The 13,712-nt window shown below is 30.6% G+C and overlaps 2 protein-coding genes across 2 annotated transcripts in view; one reads left to right on the top strand and one right to left on the bottom strand.

Annotated features, from left to right (window-relative positions):
* Nucleotides 1-13,712, top strand: part of LOC142328338 (uncharacterized) — a 94,647-nt gene that overhangs the window by 44,550 nt on the left and 36,385 nt on the right. The window lies entirely within an intron of this gene.
* Nucleotides 7,456-8,151, bottom strand: LOC142327478 (cuticle protein 18.6-like). The gene has a single exon (XM_075370589.1). It carries the CDS (start codon nucleotides 8,149-8,151, stop codon nucleotides 7,516-7,518), a length of 636 nt encoding a protein of 211 aa, XP_075226704.1. The 3' UTR covers nucleotides 7,456-7,515.

The raw sequence follows: 13,712 nt of genomic DNA, 5'->3' as shown, positions 1-13,712 counted from the left end.
GTCCAACTAGTACATCTTGATCAAAAAAACATGTACATACGTACATGTTTACATACGTAAACATACGTTTACGTATGTACGTTTACATACGTATGTACGTATGTACGCAGAAATCTACGTAAGTGTGTCGCAGTGCTTTTCGCCTTATATCTCAGGATAGACCAAACCTATAACCTTAAAACTTGGCTTAAAATTTTCTATATTTGAGGCAATAATAATAATATTTTTTTTTTCTAAATTTGTTAACGGGTTGTGGAAAATCGTGGTAAAACCAACTACGATTTTCTTCAGATAGTCATTTTAATGAAAACATTATTAAAGCCAATTTGTTGCCTACAGTTGAGATATAAATAATCCCAAAAAGATATTCTCAGAAATCAACCCCTACCTTATTAAAAGTGAAATACATGTTTTTTGTTCTTTCGCTCTATCTCCCATTGGTTTAAATATTTTTCAGTTTTTTGAAATTTTATTCTTCATATACAAAGCTATTAAGAAATTTTCTACATTTTTTTTGAAAATCTAAATTTTTTCTAAAATATAGACCCCGGACTTAAAATCTAGAAAACGTTTTTTGATAATTTTCTTTTTCTTACACTAGCCTCTGTTGAAGGGAAAGACAGTTTTAGAAAAAAATTTACTTAAGCAACCTTGTTAAGGTTAACATATGAATGAATATTTTTTAGAAAAAAATTGCCTTAAAATTTATTCTCAACTTCTAATATATATTATTTTTGGCTTAACTCATTTAATTTTTATTATTAATAGCCGGGAAAGTCATGGAATACTTTGCCAGATTTATTTTCATTCGTCGGTTACATTATAGCAACCATTAAAAAAGGAATTATTAGTTTAGCTTTCAATAAAGGAAGGAACACGGGATGGTGAGCTTTAACAACGCTATTTCGGTAGAAATATCTTCAGATAACGGTATTAGAATTTTTTTTTAAAATGAACAAATATTATTTTAATAATAATAAAAAAAACAGTTATGGATGATTTAGACCTCCCTTATCCTTAAGTCTCCATTAATGTATATGCATGTGAGCGCGTGCGCTGTCTCTCTTCACAACCAATTCGATTTTAAATACGTACATACTATCTTATGCAAAAGACAAGTAGATTTATATTCGGTTTGAACTGAGTTTAACTGAATAAATTAAAGAAATTAGAAAAAGAATTGGTCAATTACAAAAATAATTTTAAAAAAATAGTTTTAATTAAACAAAATTAAAATACAAAAAAATATATATATATGAAAAACTAACATACGGTGATGTTAATACATTTAATTACATTGATTAAGTATTTAAAAGATTACAATTACGAAATATAGGAGGAAATTTCTTCATTTGATTTATAATGTAACCAAATTATAAGCTAGGAACCTTTCATCGACTGCAAATTACATCAGAATTTTACATGACTAAATAAATAGCAGGATATTAGTAATAACTAATAATCAGATAGTAAATAAGTAATAACGAGTATTAACTACGTTTAAGAACCGGATTAATAAAGTTCATATTATATATTTGTATATACATAAATAATTATATAAGTGTGGGAAAGAATGTAAAAATTTATTACAGTCCGATACTGCGTACTAAACTAACTTAATATTAACTTACTAATCGCTTAACTTACGTACGTACATGTATATTGTTGAAACAAATTCCAACCTTCGTTCTTGTCGGAAATTTATCGGATTTAGCCGATTTCAATAACAAATATAAAAATCTGCATAAGTAAAACAATTATTGACAAACTATCCGATCCGTCAAGCCAGAACCTGGACCATCGGGGCTCAGCTTAACCCAGGAGAATCCCGCAGCCAACTCAGGGGCTCTCGGGGTCTTCCCCATGGAGCAGAGCTCGCTTCGCTCGCCATTCCAATTTTCCAGGAGGAACGGCTCCCTGGAAACCTCAGAGCTTCCATCGGTCGCCATTTCCATCTACCCCCAGAGGACTACACTTTCTGGACCCCTGCATTGTACGTTATCCTCATGATTGTGAGAATAATAATTATAGTATTCAGGCTTTATAGAAACCTGAAAAAGAAACTAAACTACAAAAGTTAGAATAATAGTAACTATGGTAACTAAAGTATAAACACCTTCGACAACGAAAAGTTCATAATTTATTTCTTTGCCGTGCTGGCAGAAATACAATAATGAAGTAAAAGGATTAAACTATTTTTTCTAATCTTATAATCTTTAATTTTTTTATAATATTTAATTAACAACTTCACCCTCCTTGGGGACGAAGAAATAATAAACATTTTTAATATCTTAACCTTCAAGGGAGCTACAGCCTGGATTAATGGCTTAAAACCTTCCCTAAGATAAAACGAACGCATCCTGCAAATATGAAAGTAATCGGTTCGTTGCTTCTTGCGTGATGCGATAACAAACACTAAACTTTTACATATGAACACATTTCAGAATAACAGCGATTTGTTAGATGAGAGTGCACCTGATGCATGCAAATGTTAGCCTTCAATCTTACTAACAGATATCCCGTTTGAAATTTGAAAATCGGACGATTGTTTGCAGAGGTATTATAAGAGCATCCCATTGCACTTCCCAAAAAAGCGCCTCAGGGGCATCCCGTTTGTTACCAATAGGTGATTATTGGTCTAATCTCCCACGAGGTGCTCGCATAACTCACCATTCTAGACTCACACGCAGTCCCCAAGAGAAGCACATTATTGTTAAACAGAAATTTTTTAAATTTTATTATTCATTTATTTAACGTAAATTTAATCATATTATTTTTGCGATATTATTTTTTCGATTGATTCGAATCATTCAGTTCAAATCCAGCTAACACAGTGATAGGGACTAACAATTCACAGTTTATTGATTCAATTCATAAACTTTTGTGCTTCAATCGGCAAATTTCCACAAATTTGCCGATTAAATTAAATTTTGAGATAAAATACATCTAAAAACTTTCTCAGTTATGTCAAGAAACATGAGTAAAAATTTGGTTGCGATTGATGGAGTAGTTTTCTTGTTTGTCCCGAACAAACAAACACCCACTTCCTGTTTATATAATAACTAGCAGCAGACCCGGCAATGCTTCTCTATTGCAAGATTTGAGTGTATAGATAGATTAAATGAACAAGAAAGTTTAATAAAATATTAAAAAACTGAACATTACAGAACTTCATAAAATTTAACTTTTTACTTTATAATAGTCAGAATGTAAATAAATCCAATTGGCAAAACAACAGCACTACCTATCCGATTTAATTCAAACCACTCACTGATCACTGTAGTCGGGGGGAAATAACTTTTTAATAAAAAGAGATGTGACTGCAAAATCATCACAATTAATACTGAACATTAAGAAACTTACAAAACATTACGGAACTTCAAAAAATTTAACCTTCCACCTTATAAAAGTCAAAATGTAAATAAATCCATTGTCAAAACAGTACTACCTATCGGATTTAATTCAAACTACTCTTTAAACCCAGTAGTCGGTTCAAAATACCCCTAACTTTCTTTCTACACGTTAGATTGAGGATTTTAATAGCTTTAAAGGGCCTTCTCCAAACAACGCGAACCATTCCGCAAAAACCCGCGCGTAAATCGATCCAGTTGTTTTTTTAGTTTATAACGGACACACATACGAACACTGTCTTTTATACGTACAGAAGAATATGTAAATATCTCGACGCCGGCGCCACCTAAGGGGTATAGATTTTGCAAAACTTTTTCTTTTCACGTAACTGTTATATATTCTGATAATGAGCCAAGTCGGACCATAAATGCAATTTTTTCAAACATTTCAACCCCAGCACAATCTAACGGGTCCATGTTTTGCAGAGGTCTTTTCACGTAACTAATATACATTATGAGTATGAGCCAAATCGGACTATAAATAGAATTTTTTGAAATATCTCGACCCCAGCGCCACCTAGCGGGTCCAAACTAATTCAGAAACCCTTTGCGGGCGTGCGCACAACTTCCCACATTTTCATAGAAATCGGATGTATGGTATACGAAAGCATACGGGACAAACATTCATTTTTATATATATAAGTAGAATAGTACAGATATAGAAATAGGCTAAAAAGAGTGAATCACGTAGTATTTATCACGCTTTCTGAGCTCATGCTATTAGAGAAAATAATGAAAAAAGTTCATTAAATTATTCGTCATTACGACATAGCTTGTTAGGCTAGCATACTTTTCACTCTGATTCCTGAGCAACCCAAATTAAGTGGTAAACTTATGGGTTCTAATGTTTTTTACTTTGAAAAATTAAATAAAACAGGTTTCACAATCATTTCTCCAGTAGTTTTTGTAATCTCCGCCGTAAAACAGAAAGATTTGTTGTATAAAAACACATTATTTTACGTTTGTAATACAAAAGCTAATAAATTACTAATAAATTCGGAAAATTTTATATCCATACTTGTAGAGAATTCATTTTTGGGAAAATTTATGTAAAACAACCCACTGTAAAATGAAAAAAATATTAAAGTAAAATAGAAATGTAAAAATCTATATAAATAAAAATGTAAATATTCATTTGTTCAAAATCTTAAATCTTCGAAAGTTCTTCACCGATTGCTTTGAAATTTTGACATAACGTTGCATTAGAATATGCGCAAAGTTTTATATACCTATTATTTAAATACCTAAGATGACACATCTGTAACAGGTAAAGACATGTTATGTTTTTTTTTAAAACAACGCTATCTGTTGGACGTAAAAGCAACACACGCTATTCTAAAAATTTACGATTCCATTTCAATGTTTCAGATACGTGTGTCCGCTAAAGACTAAAAAACTACTGAACCGATTTACGCGCGGAGAAAAGGGAGAAAGGGAAAATCGGAAAAGGGAAATAGGGAAAAATCGAAAAATTTTAAAGGAAAGAAGGGGAAAATTTAAAAAAGAAAAAGTAAAAAACGGGGAAACGGAAAGGGGAAAATATAAAAAAGAAAAGGTAAAGGTGGGAAAAGGAAATAAGGGAAAGAGAAGTGTGGGAAGGAAAGGGACAGAGGGAATAGGGTAAAGGGAATATAAAATGAAAATGGTAAAGGGGAAAGGGGTAAAAGGAAAGGGTGGTGAAATTCCGCAATGTTCATTTTGTTAATGTTTTATCAAACGTTCAATTGTGTTCATTTAATCTGTATATATATATATATACTCAAATTTAGCAACAGTAAAGGTTTGCCGAGTCTGCTAGTATAAAATATAATACTATGAAGGCTTTGAGAAAGAAAACGAACAACTCAATATGCTAACAAAATGCCGCGCAAGTGAAAAAGACATTCGAAAATGAAATTTTTACGAAAAATTCCATAGAAGATTTAACGAAACTGTCATGTAGGTACAGATGAGACAAACTGTTAAGGCGTAAATAAAATATAAACAGCCACAAGTAAATACAAATATAATGTTACTATTCAAAAGAATTACTATGTAAAGGAAAAAAAAAATAGAAAGAGCAGGATACCTATTACAAATATTTACCACCTATTTGACATAACGTTGCATTAGAATATGCGCAAAGTTTTATATACCTATTATTTAAATACCTAAGATGACACATCTGTAACAGGTAAAGACATGTTATGTTTTTTTTTAAAAACAACGCTATCTGTTGGACGTAAAAGCAACACACGCTATTCTAAAAATTTACGATTCCATTTCAATGTTTCAGATACGTGTGTCCGCTAAAGACTAATATTACTAGTGTATATACTCACAAAATATACTTGAGTTTATATTTTCATATAAAATATGAAAATTATAAACTGAAGCCGAGTGTAAAGGTTACAACCCAAAATTAATAACCGATTGAAGATATTCAAATTCAGATAAATTAAAAAAATTTTGAAGTTTAAAAATTCATCACTTAAAATTCCGCCAATTTAAATGAACAAAGCATAGCGTACACCAGGATAATTTGATGAACCAATACTTTGAAGTAATCCAAGGGATATGAAAAAACTACGTATTACCAGATGAAGCTCACATAAGGAATTTTTTCCTTAAACTTAGCGTATCACAAACACGAAACGACAAAGGAATTCTTCTGGAGGTTGTTATGCATTACTATATTCCATAGTAAGATAAATAAATAAAGTAATGAAATTAAAATAAATATTTTAATGAAATGTATTTTACTGATGATATTTTTCAAATAAAAAATTAAAAAAACAACCATAAACGTACTCTAAAAAAAGTAAAAATTGGCCAATTTTTGAAAATACTTTAAAAACAAACCTATTTCAGTACATTATAAAAAATCTGAAAAAAATGTAACAGCAAAATGATGAGAAATCATAAAAAAATAAAGGTACACTTATTCAAAAAATTATAAAATCATAAAGAGAATATGCTGAATTATTTTTTTTACAAAAAGAGAATTTCATTTTTAAACAATTATCACTGGATGATGCAGGAGAATCAATACTAGTTTATTATATAAAACAAAGCCTTGAACATGTAATAAATTTAGTCATTAAGAATAAAATAAAATATGGTCTAGCGGTAAACTCGTCGTCGTAAATCAGGTGATTTCGAAGTCGAAGTTCTCGGGTTCAAATCCTAATAAAGGTAGACAGACAATTACGTTTATTCGGATTTGAATACTAGAGCGTGGATACCGGTGTTCTTTGGCGGTTAGGTTTTCAATAAACCACACGTCTCGAGAGTAATCGACCTGATTTTGTTCAAGACTACAGATTTATCGAAACTGTTACATTACACTGATAAGTCGCTAATGACTTTAATTGTTGATACGACTATAAATAAATGTATTAAAAACGAATAAATAAAAACAAAAAAATATATATATATATGTGTATAAAGAAAAAAATTAATTGCATTTTTGTTTGAAGTGTAGGTTTTTCTTTCCTTATTTCTTTTTTATCGTTAATTCATTTAATATTTAAGTTTCTAAATTTTGGTTTTAAGTTTTGTTTTTTAATGGTTTACTTTTTGTTTTAACATTTATTTTTATTAATTCTATTACATCTACTGAAGATGATTTTTAAACAATCGAACTGCTCAAATTATTTTATATTTTGAAATCTATTCATGATATATTTTTTCACTGTTAAATTTTATTTCTATAGTAGTAAATTAGCTCATTCTTTAGGTTAAAAATCAAAAATACAAACTTAAATTTTTTAGGTTTGATAATAAATATACATGTTTAAAATTATTAATGATCACTAGTTATGATGTAATTATTTTTTTCCAAAAAATCCTTCAGAAGAAAAAAGATTTAATCGAAAAAACCTAATCATAATATTGAATAATTTAATACAAATAGGAATTAAAGGAATATTTCTAAATAATAATAAAGACAGTAAAATACTGACTAACGTTTTATTAGAAATCAGTCATACAAACGCAATACGAAGAACATTCATACCAATAATTTATACACAATTAAAAAATTTGCTAAGGACGATGAGAATTATCGAAGGGGTGGAACGATGGCAGGATACCCGCCAGGAAGTATAAGTTTCGATATGAAAAATTAGTGGTAGTATGCTGGAGCGGCGTAAGCTGGGGCTACAACCTTGGCGACTGGAGCGGCGTAAGCTGGAGCTACGACTTTGGCGACTGGGGCGGCGTAAGCTGGAGCGGCGTAAGCCGGAGCGACGACTTTAGCGGCGACTGGGTGACCGGCGGGTTCCTTGTGTACGACTGCGTTGAATCCGTTGACTGGGTCGGCGGTGTAGTCGACGGTTCTTCTGGTACCGTCGGGTTCGACAAGGCTGTAGCTACCTTGAACGACGTCTCCTTGACGGCTTTCGTGTTGGTTCTTTGAGTCACCGGTCAAAGCATCTTGGATATCGTAAGCGTAGCTGTAGCTCGGGTTCGGGTCGTAATCGGCATCAACTACGGCCTTAGCGGCGTAAGCTGGAGCTACGACTTTAGCGACTGGAGCGGCGTAGGCTGGTGCAGCGTATGCTGGTGCGGCATAAGCTGGAGCGACTACTTTAGCGACTGGGGCGGCGTAGGCTGGTGCGGCGTATGCTGGTGCGGCGTAAGCTGGAGCGGCGTATGCGACTGGAGCAGCGACCTTAGCTACTGGAGCGGCGTAGCTAAGAGGTGCTCCTGGAGCATATACTGGAGGAGCGCTGATGACACCAGCGTGGGCGGCGGCCATGACGGCGCAGAGAACAACCAACTAACAAAATAAAGACAAATCGTCAAAATATAATACAATTCAAAACTAAAAAACTGAAATTTAAGTGATGAAAATCCCCTAAATACCAAAATATAACACATTTATCAATATTTTTCTACATAACAATTGGAAAAAATAAAAACAATAATATTCTTTAGCAACTAAGGCAAGACAAATTTAGAAACCATATTGTGAAAATAAAAAGCTATTTCGTAAAAAAATCTTACTTTTTATACATTTTTTGTTTAACTCAACCACTGCAATAAATTAGCAAGTAGCGAATAACATAAAGAACAGTGTAAAATGACGCATTAGCAAAATAATTTACAATATTAGTAAATAATAATGAAGTAACATTTTTCTGAAGTGATTACTAAACAACAAAAAACTATATCAGAATTTTTTTTATAACGACGTGAATCTGAAATGTACTAATAAATTAGAAGTATAAAAATTAAATGCAACTACTCCAGGTGTAAATAATAACTGACTGCAAAGAGAAATTCTAAACTGCAAATGTCTGAATTAAAAATAATAATTTTACTATCGTAAAAATGTTTAATAAGTTCATATTATTATTCAGTACATAAATCATAAAAACACTCATATCCATAAATAAAAAACTACGTTTAAAAAAAATTACAATTTTCAGATTAATTTAAAGAAAAAAATTTTAATTTTTATTCCCAGAATAATTTTTAGTCGTAGAAATAATTTAAATTTCTAAAATATAATATAGCCTTTAAATAAATAATCATATTATATAAGTAAATTATAAAATATATAAACAAAACATATTTTCCATTAAAAAAAAAGTAACGACCCATAAATATAGACCACTGATTTACTGACGAAAAACGAAAATATTACATGGTGTTAAGCTGACATCTATATATATATATACTTAGTCGTATCATGATTTGATATATATATATATATATATATATATATATATATAATGAGAAAATAAGTTTAACAAAACTTGATTTCAAATATCACATATACATGTTAAACATAAAAATAAAGCGTTCGAATAAAATATACGTTTATAAATCGAAAATCGAAAACGATATTATAAAGAAATAAAGAAGCACTTTAAAGACGATATCCACAAAAATATTCAACAATCGTTTAATAAAAAACTACATGCATAATATCACAAAATTAATCACTTATTTCATAAAAGCACAATGTTACTCACGGAGTATGCCATGTTGTATGTATTGCTAGTAAAGCAAGCGAGAAATGATAACTGATCGAAGAGGGTAGCTCAATTTATATACAAGCTGAGACGAGGCAATACTATGTGTAACAACCCTCACTCGAAACACCCCACCCTCGAACGATTAATATAGTTTACTATAACATGACCTAAGCGAAGCTCTGCTTTCACCCGACCACACCTACGATCAAGGTCGATTCATTACTATGGAATCACAAGCATAAAGTTCTCGCTTCGAGGTAATCCGCGTACATATATAAAATGTACTTGCGCATACAGAAATCTTTCACTTCAGTTAAAAGTTACGGTCCGGAAAAAGCACCTCGTAAATTAAAACTATAGTTAAATACGTATTTAGGAGTTAGGTACTGACACCAATATACTTGCCAAGATTGCATAAGTACAAGCAACGGACAGAATACGTTACGACAACCAATAAAATACGTTAAAAAGAATTTATAAAAATTACTTTACTCGTTAAAAAAAAAAAATTTAAATATAATTAATTTCTCAGACAAGGTATCGCTGATATGTTAAATGAATAAATTAATAATTAATATAATCCACCTTACCAGCACGTTGATATGTACTCTAAATCTTTCGGCTTACTTGGAAGCCATCAACAGGAGTTAAAATTAATTAATACATTTAAAGTCAAAAGTTTAAAAAATCATAGTATACTTTGAGTATACTAGTAGGATTGGGACAGTCATGACTGTTTTTAAATTTTAACTATCTTTTTTTAAACTTTTGATTTTAAATATATTAATTTTAATCCCTGAAAATGCCTTCCAAGTAAGCTGAAAGATCTAGAGTACATTTCAATGTGCTGGTAAGGTGGATTATATTAATTGTGCTAATTTAATAATAATATCTGTCTAATCATTAAACTACATTAAATCATAAAACACTTTAATTATTTAAACAATGAACAATCGGAAAGTTTATTACCGTCTGAAAAACAAGAGCAATAGTTCACCAAATTTTGGCGAAAACTTAAAACAAATATGATAAAATAAAAACACCAATATTAAAAAAAAATATTAATTAAATAATGATAATTTTACAATAAAAAATCCCTAACCACCATTCTCATTTTTATTCACTTCATAATCGCACACAAATTTCAACGTAAAGAAAAATAATCTTAAATTATAAATTCAAATTCCATTTACTGAAAATTAAATATGTTCAATAAACGCACATATAGATCGTGCACGCCGAACATAAATTTTTTTTTAAAATACCTGAAAACTTCAGTGGAACAATTAATTTATTTAAAACAATTTATCGAATTATTTTATTTCTATGAAATAAAACATATAAATATATAAAACTTTCTTATAAAGATTCATCTTATATTTTTCATATTAACTATAATTTGGTCTGTTACGTGTGGATGGAAACTTCATGAGTCAATCGATCGTTAACGTTCTACTGATCGATAATTGAAATTTCTATTTTAATTATTACTTTACGAGAGGATTTTTCTCAATTAAATAATTTACTACCTTAACTAACAAAATCTGATATCAGTAATAATAATAACATATATTTTCTTTATTTTAACCCCTCGTATATTAACTCTCTCTTGGACTATGTATGTGCGATTCATGGTACGGAACCTTTCAGTCGAATTTTGAAGCACTTCCGCTAATCCATTCGCTCTGAAATTTTGCATGCATGTTTGCTCCTGATGACAAAACATTTTAGCAACATTTTCAAGTCGCTAAGATGCCCCTAAGTTGTTAAGTGAAAAAACTGTCCTTTGAATTTACACAACCTCGTTTAAATAAATGCACATTTTCTTAGTGAAAGATAACCTAGGCTGTTTCGATAAGTTTGTATCTAAAATTATTTTTTACCTTTTATTGCGTAACTTAAGAGTGGTATTTTACATATTTTTTATTTTATATTTTATAGTGCATTTAATATAAGAGTGGTTTATAAAAAGTTTCTTTATATATTTTGTATCAATTATTTAGTACAACAGAACAGCTAGTTAAGCGTTTGTATACTGTACACCCAACAAAAAACTTATGTACAGATGACTGTAATTTGAAAAAATAAAACGAATACAACCACCAATTAAACACATTACAACAGAAAAAGCGGAGCACAAACAATATTAGTATAATAAAAGTCTGTTATTATGTTATCTATTTTAACCTTGGCCTATTGCATAATCAATACAGAGCGTATTACCTCCTTAATTTTACTTTTGAATTTGTTTTCATTGAACTGAAAAAAATCAATTTCCTCATTTTAAGCATCGGCTACTTCTGTACAATGCTCATTAGGTGATATAGATCAGACATTCGATTATACAAAAACAATGTTCGATTCCTAAACGAGGAACAAGGTACTCGAATCTGAATAACTGATTCCTGGACAAATTTCTCGTGCAGCAGACGATAAAAATGTAGGGCATTCCAGAGACGTCTTCTATCAGAAAGAAAAGGAAAGTCAAATTGTCGACGGATACATTCTTCTGTTAAAATGGGGAAAAATGAAACTTCCTCTTAATCCACGAGAGAAATCTTTCCTGGATATTCTAAATCGTAATAGAGTACATTCACGACTCCAGATGACTGTACAGTATTCAAGATGAGACCTCACAACTGACTTGTATAGAATGTAGGTATTCACGCTTCTGAAGTTACCCGCCATCCATTGTAAGAGACCAAGGTTTCTTCTAGCTTTCCGCCATCTCTCCACGTGCTTTACTAACAGAAGCTTATCGTCCGTCAAACAAGATTCGTAGATCCTTCACTTCATACATTTTATTTTTTAGATACATTACCAATGCTGTAAATGTAATATGATGTGGAAGTCTTCCTTGAGAATGACACAACCTGAGTTTTTTTTCACGTTAGAGGCATTAAGTTGGTTTGTAAAATACTCATCGTACAAATATTATATTATATAATTACACATCGCCCGCACACAGTTGGAATTTGCAATCAGTTACATAAATGTCATTAATGAATGAAAGGAACAGAAGGGGGCCAAGATTTGATTCTTGTGGAACCCCGGAAGACGTAGAAAAAGGAACGAGAAATATTGCTAGCATAACACATCGAGGAAGTTCTGCCTTGAAGATAAGACCTTATCCAGTTGACGTAATGCATACTAAATCCAAAGTTGGGCAACTTTTAAAGCAGCAAGTGATGAGGTAATTTATCAAAGAATCAAAGTATACTACATCTACTCCTTTTTGCTGTTCAATTGCAGGGTCTGTTATTGCAAAGAATGCTTCTAGATTGAACGATGTTGATAGACCCTTTCTGAAACCGTACTGCATAATCGGTGAAGAATATATTGTACGTGAGAATAGAAGTTTTAAAAGACAATTCCCTCCAAGACGTCAGATATAGTAGTACGTCAGATATATGATGTAGGACGATGATTCTGCAGAAAAGATATCAAGGTATACAAGGTATACCTTGATATCATATCAAGGTATACCAAGCAAAGGTATCAATGACTTGGGGATAGAGCATCTGATAAATCTTTATTTTTTCCCCAGCCATACATAAAATATCTAAATAGTAGTTAAAATATGTACAATTGCTATTTTTTTTGTAGGGTTTTTAAATAATTTTTTTTAAAAATATATATTCTTTTAATATTTTTATTTATAATTAATTAAACGCTCAACATTTTAATAAAAAAAAAAAAAATTACTAATGAAATTAGTTTGCACATTCTTTTTGTTTTCAACAAATGAACAGCCCATTTCATCATTTTTAGTTTATTGAAATAGTATCTAAAAGAGATGACTTAAAAAGTAATAATAAAACTGAAATCATTAACCTCACATTAAAAATTAAAAATCTCCAACTTTCCTTACAAGTTTGACAAGAAATAAACGCTTAATCATAAAAAAAATTAACTAACTAATTTTTAATTTGGGATGCCATATTGCTTATTAACAACAATATACATTGCTACTTGAAGTCAGTGGTTCTCAAACAGTAGAAATTTAGGAAGAACTGAAAAAACATAGTTTTCTTTGTTTTATTAAAAGCAGTTATTTTGAAGTTTTATTTTAAAAATATATTTTATTCGATATATTCTAGTTTTCATTTTTATATAAAATAAGCAAACATTAAAAAAAAGAATGGAATTAAAATAGTATTTTTTTGAGTCAAAAAATCTTACATCATGTTACAGTTCATAATTTTCCCAGGTCGGTCTACAGGCAGCTTCCAAGATCCTAATAAGCATGAACTGGTCCAAGATTCTGGTATTCTTACAATAGAATAGAATCAAAACTATATTCGCAAGATCGAAATTAAGGAAGACGGGAACAAGA

Source organism: Lycorma delicatula, chromosome 7, assembly GCF_047948215.1.
Source record: "Lycorma delicatula isolate Av1 chromosome 7, ASM4794821v1, whole genome shotgun sequence".
In the NCBI taxonomy this organism is placed as follows: Eukaryota; Metazoa; Arthropoda; class Insecta; order Hemiptera; family Fulgoridae; genus Lycorma; species Lycorma delicatula.
The sequence above is the reverse complement of the archived record's forward strand: the minus strand, read 5'-3'. Positions and strand labels throughout refer to the sequence as shown.

Excerpts from the sequence above, each read along its gene's own strand:
- LOC142327478 (XM_075370589.1), bottom strand. The coding sequence starts at position 8,151 with ATGGCCGCCGCCCACGCTGGTGTCATCAGCGCTCCTCCAGTATATGCT.